General features: G+C 39.6%; 2 protein-coding genes across 10 annotated transcripts in view; one reads left to right on the forward strand and one right to left on the reverse strand.

Moving 5' to 3' along the window:
- The window catches only part of dgo (ankyrin repeat domain containing protein 6 diego), a 100321-nt gene that overhangs the window by 77934 nt on the left and 576 nt on the right, over nucleotides 1-21811 (reverse strand). Inside the window, exons 1-2 of one of the 9 annotated variants that reach the window (XM_026812155.1) lie at nucleotides 20123-20204; nucleotides 18977-19107 (exon numbers count right to left, since the gene is read on the reverse strand). The exons of 2 other annotated variants lie outside the window; for them this stretch is intronic. The gene's annotated coding sequence lies outside the window, so the exon portion shown is untranslated. Of the gene's footprint in view, nucleotides 1-18976; nucleotides 19285-19862; nucleotides 20205-21811 lie in introns of those variants that run through there. 6 more of the 9 variants (XM_026812147.1, XM_026812150.1, XM_026812162.1 and 3 more) reach the window with 6 other exon arrangements.
- LOC108623210 (uncharacterized) overlaps nucleotides 21010-21811 on the forward strand; it is a 1554-nt gene continuing 752 nt past the window's right edge. Inside the window, exon 1 of the mRNA XM_018021570.2 lies at nucleotides 21010-21807. Within this exon, the coding sequence (XP_017877059.1) occupies nucleotides 21010-21807 (798 nt within the window). The remainder of the gene's footprint in view (nucleotides 21808-21811) is intronic.

Here is a 21811-nt window from a genome sequence, read left to right on the forward strand (position 1 = left end):
AAAGAATTTTTTTATTTTTCCGAGATTTTTCCAAGGGGTACCGAGGGGTCACGATAAGAGAAACGAACACGTTTTTATAGCCGATCGGAACAGCCGTAAATAATTTATTTACTATAAACGGCGAATCACATGGCAAAAAGCGACCGTGACGGAATTTCACTCGGGGGAAAGAAAGGCGTACGTCGATTTTGCCGACGAAACGAACTCGAGGACACGCCTGACGACGTTTTACCGAGAACCGGTGTCCCGCTCTAATGAGGTATTCAGTCAAAACCGATCCACGAGTTCAGATACCGGCTGGCATTTCAAATGCGCTGTTCCCGGTACTATTTGTAACATATTTGCATAGCGGCCTCTTTCCGCGTATTCGACGCCGTTTCAATCGGTCGTTGAAACATATGAAAACAGGGAGAGTTTATGAACAACATAAGTGATATCAATCTTTATACATGAAACCTGTCATCATTTCAAGACTAATAATGTTCAATGAAATATGATTCAGTAAAGGGTTAAATTGTTGAATGACCAACTCTAGCTAGTATAATATTTGCCACTGTTCCTCTGAACTCTTCAACACTGTATACAATTCTGTACTTGGAAATATACAGTTATATCATATATAATAATTAGCAAAACTTATTTCCGCCCGAATCCCGAATAATCACTAGAGAAATGATATCAATCCTTTTATACACGCGAACGATGAACACTTGATTCAAGCAAAAATTCGGCACAGTAACAGACATGAAACTTACTAAGTACGCAGGATCAACAGGTGAAACACGCGGCATGTACGTAAACGGTAGGGATTTATAGGCGAGTATGCAGCACGCGTTTGAAACACGCTTCTGTCGCGGTGCCGGAGGGTTAAACGGCGCGGCAAGCTGGGTAAAATAGAGTCAACGAGATGCGAGCGAGATAACGCTCGGGGAATGACTGACGTGCCCGGCCGAGATTACGTCTCAGACTTTAAAAGGACGACGCACCCCATCCGGTAGTTGTGCTCACCTATCGATATCGATTACGCGACACGGTCACGCTCGTGGACGTCGAATTTGAATACGAGACGCCTCAATGGACTCTCTCTGTCTCTTCTACTTAAAGTATATTTTCTTCGTTACATAGTCTTTATTGAGCTCTATTTCGCACACGACACGACGATTTTTTAATCGTTTGAGTTCCTGAACTTTTTATATAAGTGGACATCTTTTCTTTTTCTATGTTTCTGAACCCTTTGACTACTGTTGGCGCCAATTGGCGTCCGAAACATATTGGCTTCCCGGTACTGTAGGCGCCAATTGGCGTCCAAATCAAATTTCGCTTGTTCCGCCTATTTTAAAATTTTTTAATTGGTCTTATGGTAATGTAGAGTAATGTAGAAAGTTATTTAAAAAAAGCTTAAAATTAATGTTCACTTCAAGTAATATTCGTTTAATGTAATAAATTTCAGTATTTTGAATATTTTAATATACTTCCTCAGAAATGCATGTCTAACGAAAAATTTCGCCGTACCCAGTGGACGTCTCGAATGAATTCGTACCGTACCGTACGGCCAGTGCGTGCCAAAGTCTGCCGTAGTCAAAGGGTTAAAATACTAAGCTATGCTAAGTAAATCACAAGTATCTTTCATCATTGATGTCACATCGAGTATTCGATAGTTATTACAATACTTTTGAATAACAATGATTGTGAGAACAGTAGTTGATTATACCTTCAACTGCATCATGCATATTTAACAACACTCACTGTTCCCTACTTTGTAACTCTAATTTTATCTCGAAGACTGTACAATAAGAGTATCGTAAACCCGCGTCATAAACTTGTCGGGAAAAGAAGAAACGCATCGCGCCTCGCGGTCACATAGCGAAAATACATGGCATCCTGAATTACTCGCATAAATGCAGCAAGAACAGTAAAATGCATACGCAATTACAACCGAAATTAAATAATTCATTAGTAATTATGTACCATTATGTTATTAGTGAACTGCGATTATCTCGTTCTACCGGTTTCTGAGTTACGTCCAAGTCGTTTTTTCACAAAAATGAATGATCATAGTCGGCGATGTTAATTCACTCGAGGCTCGTTCGAATCCCTTTTCGAAACGTTGCCGAAAGAATCGAGACGAGTAGTTTAATGATAAGTTTGACCCGTGGACTCTCATTTCACTGGACCAGAACTGTCTCACACGTGATTCTTGCCTTTAGAAAACGCGAGACTCTTATTTATTTTAAACAGGATATGATCGCAAAGTACAGTGGAGAACGGTGGCTCGCGATCGACCCGCGATCAAACGTTATCGGCACCGACTTAACGAAATTGCCGTTGCAACTATTTTCCAATCTATCTCGCCAGCTTTAACGACTTAATGCCACGCTAACCGGTATCAAGGTCCTTATTAATTGTTAACTACAGCTTCGAACAGCGTCCCTTAGAATGAGGGATTGAACAACTCTGTTGCTGGATATCAGATCCAAGATCTCAGCTAACTTCCACGGATTCTTACCGGTAATGGACTAATATTGGGTAAATCGTTCGCTTGATCGAATCATTTTGGTGGATAATCGTCGAGGAAGTTGTTTCGAAACGTATGCCGATGGATATAAACTGGATTCACGAGCCTCGAAGTACAGACGATTGATTTACGTTACTTTTCAAATAATTTTTAATTCAGTATTTCGAAGTCCTTTGTAGGAGCAAAGTCTCACACAAATAAGAACAAAGTCCGGTTATATGGCCACGAATTATCCTCACTAATTCTTGGAAATTCTCGCTCCACGCGAGCCTCGAGTCTTATCTATGTTCCTTCTTCTTGTCTCTTTGTGGGTTTTTTCTTACTTAACTATAGTGATTTTCCCTGGTCTCTCTTGATTAAAGACTTGATTATTGTAAAACATACTCAAAGAGTCCGAGAACCAGAGAACAAGAGTCAACATCGAATATTACGGTAGATGCTGGACGTGGGACATCAATACCGAGCCCAGCCCTCGTAAGTCGATTCCTAACAAGTACAAACCGGCATATCGTCGATTCTAATTCTATACGCACTATTGTATGCCAATGGTACAACGTCCAGTACGATGATACCGCGAGAAGTATACACGGCAGATAACAAGCGGCGATACCGGGGCAGTGACACGGGGGAAAAAGAAAGGGGCTGCAGCGGGTACGACATAGAAATCGCGCGGGACAGTATCGACCTCATTGTTCGCCAACGGTATTGTCTTCGTGGTTCATTAAAATCCGCGCGACAGGCTGCACCGATACGGGAAAAGGATCCCGAGTTTATGTGCACTACCCTGCGAGGGCAGAATAGTAAAAATCATTTAAATCGAGCGACCACTCAAAGCCGTGTTTTATCCCGTTTTCCCTCTATTTGGAGCATTTCGTTCTCGAACTCCTTCACGACGACTCTCTCAAAATAAAACTGTAATAAATCAAGGGAATAGAAAAAAATTTATCGTAATTGTATCTTCTGTCTCGTCTCTTGAGAAACCATTGTATTCGAAGAATGACTCGCACGAATATACACATCTGCTTTGCAATTCTAATCGTACAAAGCTTTCATTCTAATCTACAATAATCGTAATAATAGACATTATCATGAGAGTTACAGAATTCGTACCTAGAAGAAGAATAATCACTGTCTGACTTTTCACGCTTGTACTCTTTTGAAAATGTCAATCGGTCCGACTATTGCACATTCCTGATTCCAACTAAAAGAGACGCGTTCGAGCAAATCTGATTACAAGCTGAATAACGAACCGGCTAAGCTGATCTTTTCATGTCATCTTAACCACTGTACGGTTCATGACTCGGGGAAGATCGCGGTGTATCGATGCCTCGCCGGGGCATTGTTAACCACTCGAAACTTCAAAACGGGTCATCACAACTGGCATGAGCGTGCGCTCGCGTCGTGATTCATACACGAACGTCTTTGCAATGCAACATATAGCATAGAAAAAATACTGTATTCATGAGTATGATACAGGAATTAATTTTAATAAGCTTCTACGGATTTAGCAATATAAAAGACGATTTAATTCCTTAGGAATTTTCTTGATCTTTTAATGATGGAGAGGAATCTTCGAAAGGTTTCATTTAAGAAATGAAGACGTATAGTTTGGCCCTCGGCCAATGAATTTCTTGCAATACCGAGGACCCGCGTGGCAGGTAAACCGCAAAAAGCGGGACGATTCGCACCGCCACGAATTTTATCGCCCGTATTGTTTTCGAGGAGAAGAACGCGGCCAATCATACATCAAGGAACGATCCTGATGAGGAATCCCGCGCGGCGGCCGACTCCTATAATCTCCGGCTCGCAGGAGGATAAATTGTACGCCGGCGATGAATTGACGGTGATCGATGTCCCGCCGTACATCGGAATCAGCCGGGGAAAAACGAAATGAAAAATCGACAAGAAAAATAGAATCCCGCCAGGATATTTATTAAAACGTGATAACGCTAGGTCGGATAGTTAAGCTGCTTGTACAAACACGATTTCAACTGCTACTGTTCATCTTTCTTTAATCGTTCCGCAGATTTTTATCTACTTGAAAATAAAGTTGCGAGATGCATATCGATACCTTCATACTAATACCGCGTATAAGAATATTTTTAAATTCAATACCATGTGTGCTTTTACGATAGATAGACAGATTTACTATAATTCTCGCCTTTCTTTACATTATTTTATAAATTTGTCGAATCTACAGCCTACTGATCAGATTTATAAAAAGTCTACTTCTGCAAGACTATCCATAGATGCTTCATGCCATTAATACCAGATGGACAGTTTAATTGCGTCTTGAACGGGAGTGGTTCCTCGGGACGGCCATATATGGAATGTGCACACGTGCACCAGGAAAATATATTGATAGCGCGTTATCACGTGCGTACGGATGGGAACAAAAGCAACAGGATCCGCGGTTTCCCTTTCGTGAGAATGGAGACGAAGTTCCTGGAACGCGATGACATTAAATGCTATGGTTTATTAGTGCTAATGGAAACGGTTCGATTTCGAGACACGGTACCGGTCCGAGCAAACGGGTCTCGGTTGAGCGAGCTCGGCTAAGGGATGAGGCAGAGGAGGGCAATCGACGATAGCACGAGCGCAATATCATTGCCGGGTAATAAGTATAATAAAGTATCTGATTGTCTTCCGGAGAACGTAATCTTTCGCTCGCGGTCGTTACGGTGATACAACGTGTCCTGTTTGTACTACCTCTTGTTCGTTTATTGCTCCCCTATCTGTCCCAGCTGATCTACAACCATTCCTGATATCGCGCCCATTACATTTTTCTGCATTACAGATACGTTCGTTATTTAAGAACTCTCCTCTTCAGCATTACTCAATGATCATTCTCTCTCCCTCTTATTTTCTACGCTGAGATTGTAAACTGAATATCGACCTTGCTACGCTGTATGCTATAAAGTTTGATGAGGCTTTAAAACAATCTCGTAATAGATATCGAAGTTACGTAGTAATATGATTGTTTGAAACATTTTGTTCATTCTGTTGTTTATTATAAGACTGAATTTTATTCAAATACATAAACTAAACCTACTTTGATATCAAATGATTTCTAAATTTTCTTCAGTTTACTTAACTACGAAACCTTCAACTATCTTATCAGTCTCGTATTAAGGTTGACTGGTTTAACATACATTTTTGATACACAAACTACTTTGGCTTCCGACTTTACGCGTATCAGTAATCTCTGTAAGTATAATCGCAAAACCAGTAGTCCCGATGCTAAAGGTCACGCAGAAAGAAAGCATAATGAAGTCGTGGATTAAGAAAGGTGTGCAAGGAATCCAATTAAAACGGTTTACTTTCTTCGCTATCTTAATCGAGACCAGCAGTTATTAAATTCTGGCTCGATAAAACGGACTATCCTGGGATCATAACGAACCGGTCCGACTTCTGACCGCGCGTCCGCGTGTCCAGTGAAAATATCTGCTCGTCGAAAGCTTTCCGGTTGTTAACGAATGAAAGTATTCTAAAACCTGTTTACAATTGTAAATAATTAATTAAAGTCGACGCGATTAGTTAATCAACTACATTTATAATGTGCGAAGTGGAACACGACTAATTGGTAATTGCAGGATTGTATATGATTGTCATTAAGTTCATTATGTTATATAAGACACTGTTTTCTGTCGTCGACATGTAGCAAACAAGTTGCAGTAACAGCTGACCGATGAATATCTATAACAGGAATCCATCAGAAGCTAACTATGTACTCAACAGCGCAATGGCTAATTACACGTTTCAATAAATCCAATTAAGGCACACTTTGTTATCATACCCTCGTATCCAATCGTCCCGTGTTCGCGCCAGCAGGTCTAACACGATAACCGGAGCTTCACCGGCAATTTTCTATCGCGTACGCGATAATGCATACAAATTGGCATGCCGTTCAGGTTAAACCGACTCCCGGAGATCGCGATCGATCTCCTCTGCATCTGGTTTTCGTTCCGATCAACTGCTTGTTTCCGTAATTAACAGATCCAGCTTGATTACGTTTACCACAACTTGGAATACTCGGTAACGATTATTCTTTTATTTATTTGCGCTTGTATCCGCTGATACCAGTAATCGAAAGTAATTAGGTATATCCCTACTCAAATATTATGCAAATGCGAGAATTCCTTTTATCATTTAAGAATCACAATATTCAATAAATTTTATTTTAAATATTACATGCAATGTTTTAAGTGCACATTTGATCTTCTCACGCGTCCATAAAATCTACAACTTTTAAAGACATCATCGAATTTCGCGTTCCTAAGCTAGTCAAACGGTTATTCTTTGAGACTAGGGGAAGGCAATCCCTGACATTAATTGGGAAAATGATTTTATCCGGGACCGCGGAATTCGCTATGTCAGCCCGAAAGAAACAGCGAACAATTATCTACTCATCCCCATTCACTGCCACGGGAATGAAACACGCCGCTCCGGTGTACATTCCTACGCATTCCCGCACTTACCACTGCACCGTCGTGCATTCCCATGATGGCTGCGCCTAAGCTCTATTCGCGAATTACGAGGTCGTAAACCATCGCTAATGGACGAGGATATTCATATGCTACTCGTGCGAACGTTTCATTTCCCTGACTTTAATTTAAGCGATACCATATAGAAACCAGTGGAACCGAACCACATTTTCCTAGGGGTTAAACGGAATGATCTATAATCTATAAGGCTAATCAAAGAGTAACGTTACATGGAGATTTCTATCATGGGATAAGTAGAACCACTCGAATCGGTCTGACCACTCAGCAATTTTCTAGCCTTATGTATCTTACTAAGGAATCAATTCTATTTCATATTAAACTATCATGTGTACATTTACAATAGTGTAGAAAATTTCTTTCATGATAACTTTTTTTTAATAAAATCTGATTGTACAAATATAAAAAGAATTCGTATATACTTTAAGCATTTTCTTCAATCATGATTTGTTCGAAGCAAAATATGATTTTTTCATTAGATTGTTTGATACAACTAATTTTAAGACACTGTTTTCTGTCGTCGACATGTAGCAAACAAGTTGCAGTAACAGCTGACCGATGAATATCTATAACAGGAATCCATCAGAAGCTAACTATGTACTCAACAGCGCAATGGCTAATTACACGTTTCAATAAATCCAATTAAGGCACACTTTGTTATCATACCCTCGTATCCAATCGTCCCGTGTTCGCGCCAGCAGGTCTAACACGATAACCGGAGCTTCACCGGCAATTTTCTATCGCGTACGCGATAATGCATACAAATTGGCATGCCGTTCAGGTTAAACCGACTCCCGGAGATCGCGATCGATCTCCTCTGCATCTGGTTTTCGTTCCGATCAACTGCTTGTTTCCGTAATTAACAGATCCAGCTTGATTACGTTTACCACAACTTGGAATACTCGGTAACGATTATTCTTTTATTTATTTGCGCTTGTATCCGCTGATACCAGTAATCGAAAGTAATTAGGTATATCCCTACTCAAATATTTTGACACATTAGAAAATGTATGTAAGTCAATAAAATATTCAATGAATACACAGATGAATATTATTTATATTATTGCATACAGAAATTCTTGTTACGTATGTTCGAATTTTTGCATTTGTAATCAAGTTTTATTGAAACTATTCATGACAATTTGTATGATTCATTGTACAATTACGATTAGATGATCTACTATAAAAATTTTTGATATGGAAGTATCTTAAGACTTGAAATATAAATGAAACGTTAATGCGTTTATTCTATGCTTATTTCTCTTGGCAACGAAAAAGCAGAGCGAGCAAAATGCTATGAATACTCAACTACAGCTAGCCTATCCGCGGTACGAGAACAGCTTTTTATGGTCGAATTCATTCCGTGCAAGACGGCCGCGATTAACGGATTATAACAGCCGCTTGAAAGCTTCATCCGCGATCAATCTGAAAGCTAGAATTAAGTTGTTACGCTTGCGAGAAGAAGCAGCGTAAACATGGAGGGACGTAAATTAAATGACGTGATTTACGTTCGCGTTTAGTTGATAGACGAAATAATTTGTAGAATCCTTGCTCAATGATTTACTTTCCTTATTTTTATCACATTCGATAAAACTGTTCATTTTCTTACGTCGACATCGATTGGGTCTAAGCTAACAATTTCTACTCATTGACGTATTTTTTTATAATTTCCTGCATCATCTTAAAATTATAAAAAATGAGCCAGTGAATAAAAATCAAAGTTTGACTCTAAAAATCAGCTCGAATGAAATAACGATACAACAAGGAAGTGAACGAAGAGAAAGAGAGCTAGTTACTGTTTTTCCATTCCAAATTGATCAAGTCTATGTTAGCCACAACGGGATAAGTTAAAATCAAGCTCGTTTAAAATGATGAATGGAGAGCGTACGACGATCTTACATTACCCGACGATAGAAAAAATTTCCAGAGACGTTCTGCTGGATTATTTCGTCGGGTATCTGATCGAGAGGAACAAGTCCTCCGAGTGGAACGTGATTCGGAACGGTCGGTTAGAAAAAAGGGTTAAAAAGGCGTGACCGGGCTTCGTAACCAATTGCGTCGCTTCCGTGACAAATACTCGAAAGTTTTTTGTCTTCAATGGTCATTAAGCATTCTAGATTATGTATCAATTCTTCCTATATACAATATAAGCTTCTAACAAAACCACAAACGATAGAAGGATTGCTAATTTAAATTCTTTCTTGATATATAAACTTGTTATTCCATCTATCTAAAGCAAACAGTAATAAGCAATAGAAATATTAGTAATCTCTTCCCAATTTATTCAAGACCAGAACAATTATAAAATGAAATTCAATAAAACGCAAAGATATGAAACGAAATTCAAAGTCTGGACTACAGACAACCTGTGGAACCAACACCATCCAACATTAATTTTACATCTGAAAGGCACGACGCATTATGTAAATTAAATTCGACTTTAGAACAAGCGATTCGCATAGCAAAAACACAATCGTACCGCGCGTGGGTGTAAGTGAAATACGTGTAATCGACAGCAAGGTGTATCTGGCGAGATGTAACGCGCATACATGATCAATGGTACAAGCGTACGTACAACATGATTTGCAGCCGCGAACATTATGATATTTTATCACGTGCATCGCGCTAATGCTGTTTCTAGGAAACAGCCTATATTATCGCAATCACCATTTGACTTTCCTTCATAAATGAAAAATAAAACTACAACATCGCTTCGTTTGACTGATTGGACACTTCAATCTTAATCATGTACGCGAATGCTGAATGTTTTCTATATTATAATAAATATGAATGCAGCAGAAGAACGATTGCCCCGATTACAGTTACTCTCTTGGATTTATGCTCCCCTTGAATAAATGAATATAAAGTGTATTTGTTAAATCTACTACTTTTTACACTTTATGTATATGTAAATTATCGAAAATCACTGGAGACTTGAACAAGAAAGCAACCTCAGCTTCCCTTTTCTTTGCACCATCGTTTCTGAATAATTTCATATAATAAAAGGAAGCATAAATCATCCGTAACCAATAACATCGCTGCTTTATAGCGAAATATAGTAGCGTAAGGTAGCAATTACAAGAATCACAGTGGTGTTAAACAGAGCGTCGTCCTTGTTACATCATGATCGCGCGTAACAGTCATTGAACACTGTAATGCATCCTAGTCGGAACCGAGCGTCATTAACAGTTTTTCTAACGGTAGTTTACGGTTTGCGAGACGCATCGGGAGCAAGAATTTTTCCGATTCTAACGATGCTAGGCTATGGTGGGTAAGCAGAATAAGCGCACTTCCTAGTTCGCTTCGCTTCCTCCACTGTTATGGTGCATGCAACGAGATACGCGCAACAATAGCCTGGCCGATTGTCCGGCGACACCAACCCTTCTCCAATTACGAATAATGAGAGTGAACCGCATTGCGTAATCGAAGAAAAATATATATAACTCGTTCGTTTACATTGACAAACGACGTACTAAATAAAGGAACGTTCGCTTAATAATTTCGAGAGAATGATACTTAAAAAAATCTGATGTGAATAATGATGTTACTATGGAAAGAAATTGTACAAGCATCAATTACAACCAGTAACTAACAGAAGAATTAATAAAGCTAAACGTTTTGAATATATTACAACGTTATGTCTATGTCACCCAGCAAGAACTACATATGTACGTATGTATCACGTATCTCGTTCCATTTATCAGCGAATTGATTCAGGGGCTGAAATCGAAACGCGTGGCCAGTGAAAGTCTAAATCGACGTAATTATAGGCGGCGGCAAATTATTGCCGTATCCTGCAAAAACCTCGATGGAAATCAAAGCGAAACTCTTAATTAGTGTCGCTTGGTATACGCCCCGGCATAATTACCGTGGAAATACAGCCAGTCCGCCCACTGAACATATTGGAACGATTCACGGAAAAAACTAAACATGATTTCTCTGATTGCTACTTCTGATACGAATGCGAACTTTAGATTCTAACATCTTTTTCATCCATTGGTCTCTGTTTCTAAATCACAGGCCTCGGTAAATGAACTACTGGGGGGTCGACAATCCTCAGGCAGATTCTAATTGCTGATTCGTAATCAGTATGCACGACGATTACCCAGGAAGCAATGAGTAAATATAGTTGCCCCTATAATTAATAGCGAAATGCAATATTTATTTAGCAAATTATAGTTACTACGTCTTCGATTAGTAATAAACAAGTTCATTTCAAATACGTAATGTGAAATAGAAATCTACAAATTTGTCAAATTCTTCTTGGATGTTTTATAGATTTATGAGAAATCTATCAATGATGTCCTGAGAATTGTCCAGTGACCTCTGAATATGATTCGCATAGTGGTTTCCAAAACACGTTGCAAATACCCAATCAATCGTACACTGAAAAGTTCAGAGACAGAGTTCAAGCGACGCGTGCAGTTTTCTTGAAAATCCTGCAAGACCAGACTGGACGTTGGACGAGTTTTTCAACGTGAAGTCGATGTCGTACCAAAGGCAACCTCGTACACGATCGGTGTCGTTGCCGCTTGAACGTGACGGGTTCTGCCTTTACCGCTCGAGAAAAATGTATTATGGACTCTCCATTGCTGGTTACACGTGAAATAATAAGTCGACTCGCAATGCCAATGGCACATAAACTACGCTCACTTCCTCATGCCTGTACTACATCCACAGATGAGACTAGCTAACACTGATTTTATTCAATAAAAAATATGATTCAACGGTTATTATCCATTGTGTACGATCGTTTCTATAGAAGAAAATGTTAATAAAATGTCCTGTAGAGATTATTAATTGCGTTGAAACAAAATAAAGAAATTAGAACATCTATTGATGTTTATAAAATTTTATGGAGAATTCAGTTCATTAGGAATTGTGAATGAGAAGAGAAAAATTAATCGTGCCGATCTAAATGAAACGCGGAAACGTATTGGATACGAGATATCACGAGTTTTTCTTTCGCTCGTACTCGTTTCTTTATGTAAAATCGTCGGTTGTTAAGTTTAGTGGTAAGCCGATCGTGCGACTCGCATTATCGTAATACGTAACGATTAATGGCGAGAAAACTCACGCTGTTTTATGCTCATAATCGTATACACGGAGAAAGCATCAATCTCGACAACTGTATCTACCATTACCCACGACGTTTACGCGTGTATCAAGATAACAGCTAGTCTATTTTCCTATATCCATATTAATTCTGTATTTCGTTTCGAAATGGAAAGCAATTTCATACACAATCGAGATAAGAAGCATGAAAATCAGCAAAAGTTAATTCAATATTTCTAAATTACGCATATAATGTATAACATCCAAAGACATACGCAATGTCAAAAGTGAATATTATTACTTCTGTAGGATAAAACAACTTCCTATTTAGATTTCATTTTATAAATTAACATTACGAAGGCGTTTTGCATAATAATCTGCTGTCTATACATTTGGTTTCAATATAGACAAAGGATTTCATGCACTTTCTACGAACATGCGAAGAGATAAAATTGCCAAGCAACCAATTATCTCTTTTTATTCTTGGTCGAAGCGTACGTTTTCCGAAAAAACCCTGAAATTCCACGGTTCCGATTCAATTTCAGGAGGGGAACACCTCCGTAGGACGAATTACGACGCAGAAAGGGCAAAGAGGAAAGTATCCATAAGGTAAAAGGAAACGAGCTCCTAGAAGGGTAAAGGAAGGGTAATTATGCATACGATCTTCGAAACGATTCATGCGTGCAGCGGATCGGATCGAACGATTCTCTTCTTATTGCTTTTCTTTGCCGGCCTCTTCCCTCCGCCCCCGGCGTCTTTTATTTTGCACCGTGCACACCGTCATTATCTCGTACGGACGAGACGATATACGCGTAATCCTCGCGACGCCACGCTGTGCGCAACGAAAATTCAACTTTACGGAATCTACATTCTTTTGATTTCTCAACTTATCACCGTTTCGTCTAGGCAACGCTTCGATACTCGTTTTAATCGATCTCATTAACGAGCGAGGATTAAGTACGATTTCGTATGCAAATTGCATAGTCTAACACTATGTACATTCTTACTAATAAGTATGAAGATATTGGAAAATGTGTGACCGAATCAAACGTTAAAGAATACTCATTGCTCGTAGAAATTATTGCGTAGCAAAAATTGCTTCTACTATTTCATTTCATACATGTACAATTTTAATAAGATTATTCATGATTCATTGTATTATTTGTTATATGATTATTAGTACACAATTAATTCAATGGTATACTATAATCTAGATTACATGATTTACTATGATCTTTAAATTAATTGAGGAAGTTTTTGATAGACTATCCTAAGACTTATGAACGAACGTGTACTCAAAACGTGTTTATACGTCGAAATAGCAAACACATAAGTGTTCTGCGCTTCTCAGGAATGTGGTCCAGATAAACATGTGTCAAGACAACGGGAATGCGTTATGTAACTGTTCATTTAATGGCGAATCGTGACTCACGAATGTTGCCTGTTTTATCATATAAAATAAAAAAATGAAAGAGTCGGCATTCCATGAAAATAGGAACGACATGAAAAATTGCATACAGTTATTAGTTTTGAGATTTTTAAGATCTGTGATATTAGAATTAACGTATCTGTGTCTGTTTTCTGAATAGAAATGTATCTCATTATTTAAACATTAGAATATGCATTCCACTATTGGTATTCTATGTATATTATAGTATACAGTACACTTCTTGTACATCCAATGATATTACGAGTAAATAAAATGCAGTCCAGTTATCACGCATCGACTCGGTTTTGCAGACCAGAGGCGTACGAGAAACGGCGATCAGAGGTTGGATTAGTGCCCTCGGCGTTTTGCATACCCGGCGATCACGCGAGCATGCTGTTTCCCGCCGCGAATTTCGCGGAAAACCGGAGATCGCTATGATAGAGGATCGGTCGAACCTCCAATAAATCTACCCCGGTCGCGGAAACACGGCGTTAACAAGCTCGATTAGATAATTCGATAATCCGATCCCGGGAGACCGGGACAAGGATGAGCGCGATATATCTGGACCATGGAGCCGTGTTCTATTAATTACAGCAACGGGACTGGGGTACGAGAAGAGAGGAGCGGTATAAGGGGATTCGAGTAATTTCAATTTTCGTTTTGATCCTTCGATTAGCCAGAAGAACGGATAATTGTTACTCGAGATTAATCTACAGAAAAACAGGATAGCTCTACACTACGTCTTTTGGAGAATTAAATGAATTAATTGAATAGAGAAGCATAATAAATTAAAATCATTGAACAAATTATTCTACATTTCTTATAGAGTCCACAGATACTTATTGTATTGCAAAAGAAAGACTCGCTTTTGTCGGCCAGTCAAACAAGAGCCGAACGGTTTAAAAATGTTTGAAAATCTTTTGTGTTAAATTCCACAAATTATTCTTTTGAAGGGAGACACGAAACAGGCCCTTACGTAAAAAGCAGTTACACGGGAATATTCATTTCGATTTCACGCGGACACGGGGCAAGAGAAAAGCGAAAGGCGAAGGTAAAGGCGAAACGCCGAAGATGCCGAGATAGAGAAGCGTAGGAGAGGAAAAGGAAAAAGGGGAAGAGAGAAAGACGAAGGAGAAAAAAGGGGTAGAGAACGTACGCGCAATGGGAGAGAGAGACTCCCTGGATACGTGTTTGCTTAGCACTTTTGGCTCGAGAGGAAACAAGCGTAGGAAGGCTGTCCGCCGCGAAGTTTACGGCCGCGGAATAAATTATCGTCGGTTTCGTGCGTTCCTTCGAAATTCACCGTGCTACATGCGCGCAGATATAATGCTCGCGGCCAAGAATGAATCGTAAACTCTGCAGAGGGATGGCCCTACCATCGGTTCGATTCGCCTTATTAGAAACCAAATTCTAACTGGATTGAATCTCTAATAGACCAAGAATAGAGAATGCGACGAACGCAGAACGTCTGAGAAAACATCTGAGAATTCTTTCGTGCCCTAATTGCATCATTAATAAAGAAATATGTAAAGATAAATTGAATTCCCGGATTCCAACTGACCCAGGCGAATAACATCGAAGAAGGAGTAGACGGAGGTGCAACAGATTACGCGCACGGCACATATTTTTCAATCTCCACCCCGGGATATGTTTTTCAAATCACGTTCGGATGGCATAAAGATGCAAATAAAGCAGCGCGAGGGTAAGAGGCGGGAAAGAAATATACGCGTATACCCCGACACGAAGAAGTAATTTGTCACGTCCGAGATTAAGAAGTCGGTGATACCGGGCACGGCTAAGAAATGTGCGATGTCACCGTGTATCGCAGATAGGAGAAACCGCAACCAGGATTTAAGGTCCTGCTATCGCCTCGTAAGACTACGGTGTTCAGCAAGACGTGTAATGCGCCATTTCCAACGGTAGGATTATTCCTTGTCTTTTTATTTTCATCCTCCTCATTCCCCCCTTTTTTCTGTTGATCCTCTTGCGGTCACAGTGGGCAGACCGGTCCACTGAGACTCCACCGAGATCGATGCGAGTGCACTTCCCCGTTTGTCACGTTACGATTTCTCTCTTTCCTAAATTCTCGTTAATCTAAGTTTTTAAATAATTTGATGTAAAGAAAATATCAAAAGCAGAACGCATATTGAATCACTTTTAAAAGATACCACGAGCGTATAAAAGTCTGCAGTTTATCGATGGCGTACTTTTGATCCGAGAATCGATTTCACACGGGACCGCGTCACAGGAGAATCAAAAAGGAAGCTGAGCAGCGGCGATCCACCGTTTGATCCTTAGAGGGACGATTAACATCTTGGTGGATGTACTCTGTCTAATTATACCCGCAGCATCTCGTATCTATTCCGGGATTCTAGCGAACCGCGGCATCTCTGGCAACCGATTGTGTCGCCGCGATTAGGCTAATTAATGCATGGGACAAGAATGTACACGCGTGACGAGATATCAGATAAATGGATCTGGTTTTGCCTCCACTACTAGGAAATTTTCCGCTCGAGTACCTGTCCGAAGCGAATTTTCTAACGGCGTTAGAAATAGAGAGAGAGAGAGGAATAGACGATGGAAAAATGTGATCTTGAAATGTCGAAAGTCGACGCACGCGTGAACAAGTCTCGTTATTTCAATTCCAGCGTGCGTCAAACCGAACACCTATTATCGGTAGCGCGTAATTTATCGGTTAAGAATAATTTATTCGACTTGCATATCAGCCGGTCGATGCCATTTGATTAACGATAAATTTATTTCCACGCGCAGATTGAGAATGTTCGAAGCAAAAAATAAATAAACTTGAACATAATCTAATATATTTCCAAAGATATGTAAATATGTACGAAGCTTATGAATAGATCAAATTAATCTATAAACTGTACACCTAATTTGCCAGTTTCATACGTGCACAATGTTTGGATAAATATTTGATTTAATAACAGATTCATTAATTGTTTAATGATACGTCGGGAAAATGCATGAAAACTGTTAAACAACGTTCAGGGTAAACTTGTGACGACATACTAAACGCTGTATGGTATGGAATACCGTCAATAAAGTTAAACATGTATCTCGCAGCATAAAATACGACGCCAGGGTAGCTAGGTATTAACCTGCTTATCAATCTGTGCGAACGAACTTCGGTGTGTCCCTTTGGAATACTGAATTATCGTTATGACGGCAATAACTCAAATATACTACGGTCCGTTTCATCGCGACCATGCTCCTCCTCGAAACAAGTTGATAATAAAAGAGTGGAGTCTAATTACCGCCTGTCCCTTCGCAGGCCAGCGATATTCCGTTCCACATTAAACTGTGCAGTGTACTAGCAATTTCAAGACTAGATCAATCTTGGAGAATTTCAAAGTCCAAAGCCATAGACGCTACGAGGAACAAAGATTAATAATTAGTTTTCAAACAATTTGTAAAGTACGTCAGAATGGTCATCGAAATTATTACACGAAAATTCTTTCAAAACGCAATTTCATCGAAACATACAATTCATTTAATGATTAATTACAACCGTTCAATTGAAACAGTTTCTAATGATCACTAATTTGAAACATTTGTCAGATTTTTGATAATCAATAAGCACTTGGAAGTATCCTAAGACTTATGAACATCATAAATCAAAAATGAGACTCGTTACACCCAGAACGGTGTTGATGCATTGCAGGAAAATTTGCAAGAACCCTGCACCGTATCTACCGATACAATCGTGATAATATATCTCTGCATGTAGGAAACGCAACTGTTGCGTTGCTGCTCGGTCCAACCGCGTGGAATTTGTTAGAATTTATTTGCGCTCCGTAGCCGTCCTTTTAGTTTAGCGCATCGAGCATACACTCGGTCCAGATACTGAGATTTATTATACCTATTTAACTTGTCTCCCTTTCTTTTTGCAAATAACTATCCACTGACCATCGTCTTTCATAAAAATTACAGAAGCATCAAGAAATTGATTTATATTAAAGATGAAGCAGAAAATAATTTGTCATAGGTGGGACAAAGGATACGGATATGAAATAGTCAGGTGCGAACGTGGCTTTTGTACTGGTAGAAGATTAAAAAAAAAATAGAAACGAGTGCATTTTGCTATATTTCTCTGGTATTGAAGTAGCGTAAATAATGGGTAAAGATAATGTATTCGCATGGGCGAAGCATGAATGAACTGCGTTAAATTCTTGGAAAACCGGTATGCGATATCATCTGAGCTAACAGAACTCAATTAATTTTACTATCGTTACTTATGCGGTCATCGTTCGGAAACGCAATAAGTTACGTCCCTAGGGGACAAAAAGTTTCCTCATTCTTTTACTTCGATTCGCCTAACTCTAATACCAAGATGCTTACAAGATGCCCGATGTCCTATACGGAATTATTGCGTTTATATTATGCATCGACGAGGTTGCCGCGGCAGGTGCACACTATCTTTCCTCCGTACTTCCTGCTGTACGACCACAGCTTGCCTTTCTCACGTGGAAGCACCGGATGCTATCCTTGTCCGTTTTTTTCTTTTTCAAATTTCTACCAATTACATCCGCAGAATTCGGAAAAAGTGTATTTAAAAACCAAGTAACAATCCGCGTCTAACTTCGCTTTAACTGAGAATATAAATAAGAAACAATTGTCCGAGGTTTGAAACGGTGATCGTAAAACAGACGCTATTTTATTTTAAAACAACGAATGGCACGAAATGGTGTACCTTTGAAGCTGAACCAACTTATTGGACGCACGCGTGTCACAGAAGAACGCGCGGGTCTATCGTCACCGGAAAAGTTCAACAGCCGTCATTGTTGCGTGACCGACGCGCGGCCAACGCATTATTACCTGCGCCACGCAGCCAGCCGAATGCATACTGAATAAAGAAGATAAAAAATGTGTACACACGTGCCGGTTTTATGCGTACGCTACTCTAGCCGCCAGGACATTCGAGGTATCCTGTGTCCACGTTCGTTACGCGGTGCGTGCACGTTTCGCGATTCGTCGTTCCCTTTCAGCACGGACGTTAAACCTCGCGACTTCCACGAAACCGACGCCGCCTCATACGCAATAGACTTCCACGAAATTATACAAATTTCGTACAATTCTAATGCGTTTTGAGTAAATCAATTATTAGAGCATTCTTCCTTCTCTCTAGTTGAATTCATGAAACGTTGCAGTTAGGCCAAACGAGCAAATCGCTTGTTTCCTTCCCTTATAAACATTTGTGTTTCTTCAAGGCTATTAGATATGGAAGAATATTCGCACCACTTGAATTTGATTGAAGTGAGCGGACGAATTTTATTATGACGTGACCTTAAGAAAATTGTATCAATCGTAAAAATAAGAGACAAATACTTGCAATATAACAACAGGGATCAGCTATTACCGAATTTTCAAGCTTCTCCCGAATTGAAAAGTCACACATCAATTTTACTTCCCTCTTAGAAGCGATTTTGTAAAATAAAATATTGTAAATGTACTTACCAGCCATACATGTCGAAAGCGAATCCACGATATTGGTAATCCAAATGCGATCACGTGTGTCACCCCACGCTACCAACGAACATGAATACAAATCTGAGAACACATCACGATCACTCGTCAATATGAACACTCTACACAGAAAAAAGAACTGTTTACTTTCACTTGGATCGTGGCGAACACTGACTTCAGAAATCTGATAAACAGTAACTTTCGCCGATAATAATAACAGCTTTTACTCTAAAATTATTAATTCGTATATGAACATTTGTTTACGATGCTACCAAATCTCATGAAGCTCGCATCACGCACTGTTCACTAAAATAAATTACATTGCACATACATGTATGTACATACTACATAACAATGCATTCGATGCAACTTTTTTTCGCTGCAACTTTTTTTAGTAGATTTGGTCACGATGCGAAAATCATAACGCGCGTGAATGCTCGTGAAACGAAGATGGAGACGCGAGGAAGTGGGACTCGGATAAAGTAATCGAACGTACGAGTCGTTGTAGCTTTCTCATGGGGGCATTGATACCACCATCGAACACGTTCCGTTGCGGCATCAATGTCGCCGTATATTCTTCCGAACGACAACCGGAACGTTATAAACTCGTCACGAGGACCAATCGAAATTTAATACCACTTTTACTCTTTCCTCTCCATTCAAAAATCTTTATGAGTACATTTTGATAAAATTCAAAATAAAGCATTTTAAATGATTTAGAAAATGAAATCTAATCTCTTTTACCCTTTAAAAATATAATGTGCTCTTTTCTTCTATCATCAAATCTGATATAAAATAAGGACTATTCTAGTCGAATGAAGGTTTCACAAGCTTATACTCCAATACACGTTGAATAAATAATGAAATAATTTACAACTTTTGTTGGATTTAAGTTTCTCACTGCGAAACTCTGATTGCTTCGAACCACACGCTATTAAGCACAGCTTCGAACATTCAAATCATTGAACAGCGTGCAAACAGACGCTCCAACGCCCTTCGCATCGACCGACCATTTCACCGTGCGATACATCCGTACAAGTGATACGCGACACTGCATGTACAACGACAACCGTTACCAAAACGCAACCGCGTAAACCAAAGAGTAGCACGGCGACCTGTGTAAAAACTGGCTCGTACCGTTTCGTTCGAGGAAGATCGATTGTCGTAACATTAAACTCGATTAGGAAGAGCGACAACAACCGATTCGAGGGGACGGCTGTGCCGAGACTGATCCATGGATCGCGGATCGAGCGAGGATCCAAAGGGATCCCCACCCGAACCGCGACTCAACCCCTTCTGCCTTTCGATTCCCCGCTCATTTCCAACCACGACGAACGTACGGTTTCCTTTTTCTCCTTGCCCTTAAACCCTCTTTTTCCGTTCGCCGGCGAACGATTGCTCTTTCTCTGTCCGCGAGATGCCTGCCGAGTAATAAATGCAAACCGGGAACCGATCCGCTTCGTAGCAACGTGCTTTACGCCGATACTTACGACCAGCTTCTGGTAGCTTTTAGAATTTGCGTTTATCCACGCGATGGGGATAAAAGTCGATTCTAAAAGCTTCACTAAGAATGACGGCAAGAGATATCTAGAGAGAATTCTGCTCGAGGGAACACTATTCACAATGCGATAATTGTACATAAATCATTCTTCTATTCGGATCTCTCGTTGCGTGTATGCAAAAATTATAGTGCTTGAACGTTTTGAATTATATCGAATGGAATGCGTAAAAAAAAATGAACGTTGCAAAAACTTTCAGTTGAAATGTCTTGAAAAAGCAAAGGTTAACGTGAATTATTTAAAATTTATAAATGTTTGGTGCCAAATTCTAAATTCTAAATTAATATCTAATCAGAAACGTTATCTTTCAAGATGAATTTCTGGACAATAAGGTATACTCATTATTTTCTATAAGAAATCTCTTGCATCGCGAATAATCTAATTGCAATTTTATTAGAAATAGTAAGAAAATTACCGAAACTTTACAATGAAGCGTAACGTGCGCTGAAATAATATCTAAGAAAGATGCGACGAAGTCCTGCGAAATCCCCCAATAAATTTAAAAATTTCAAGCTTGACCATTCATCGAAATGCAGACTAGCTAGATTTCTTGTTAACGATTTAAAAAATTATGGACCAGCGAACCTAATACATATAGGCGCTATCAGCAGTTTCATAGGCAGGCCTATTCGCATATGGCATTTAAATCACCGAGTGTGTACTCTAAATGAGAGCTCGCCGAAAAATCCTGTAATAGATATAGAATATCACGAATGCAAGCCAAACTCTGTGGGACACTGGACGCTGTTGGGCAACAGAGATCCTGCCAAGTACAATGTCGACGTGGAATTGAACTCATGTCTGTTCGCAGTGGTCGCCGCTCAGATTGGCGAGAAACCCACTAATCTTAGAACAAACGTTATTACCTTTCTAAAAAATGACCCAAAAAATTTAGTGACGCAAATAGACAAATTTCTAATAGCAAACAATGGAGCATTAATGAATGGGGGTGCTAGATACATAGGTACAACCCCTAGCCACGCGGGGACTATACTCGACAATTCACAAAACGTTTTGTGCCATGGTTGTAGAGCCTATGGACATCCCAGGGGACATGCGTCCCACAGGAATGCCACAGGTGACTACGATAGCGTAGAAAATTATTCGAGACTAACAAGAAGCATGAAATCTGGATTCTTAAGCAGATCTGATCAAAACAGGGTTGCGCATTTAAGTTTGCGTCACGAAAAGGCCAGACTCGCGATGCAAGAACTAAATAACGGCAGTACATCGGAGGTAGTCGCACTAACGCGAAGAGAATTAATGA

This window comes from Ceratina calcarata, unplaced genomic scaffold, assembly GCF_001652005.2.
Source record: "Ceratina calcarata isolate Rehan_Ccalc_2016 unplaced genomic scaffold, ASM165200v1 scaffold115, whole genome shotgun sequence".
NCBI classification, from domain to species: Eukaryota; Metazoa; Arthropoda; class Insecta; order Hymenoptera; family Apidae; genus Ceratina; species Ceratina calcarata.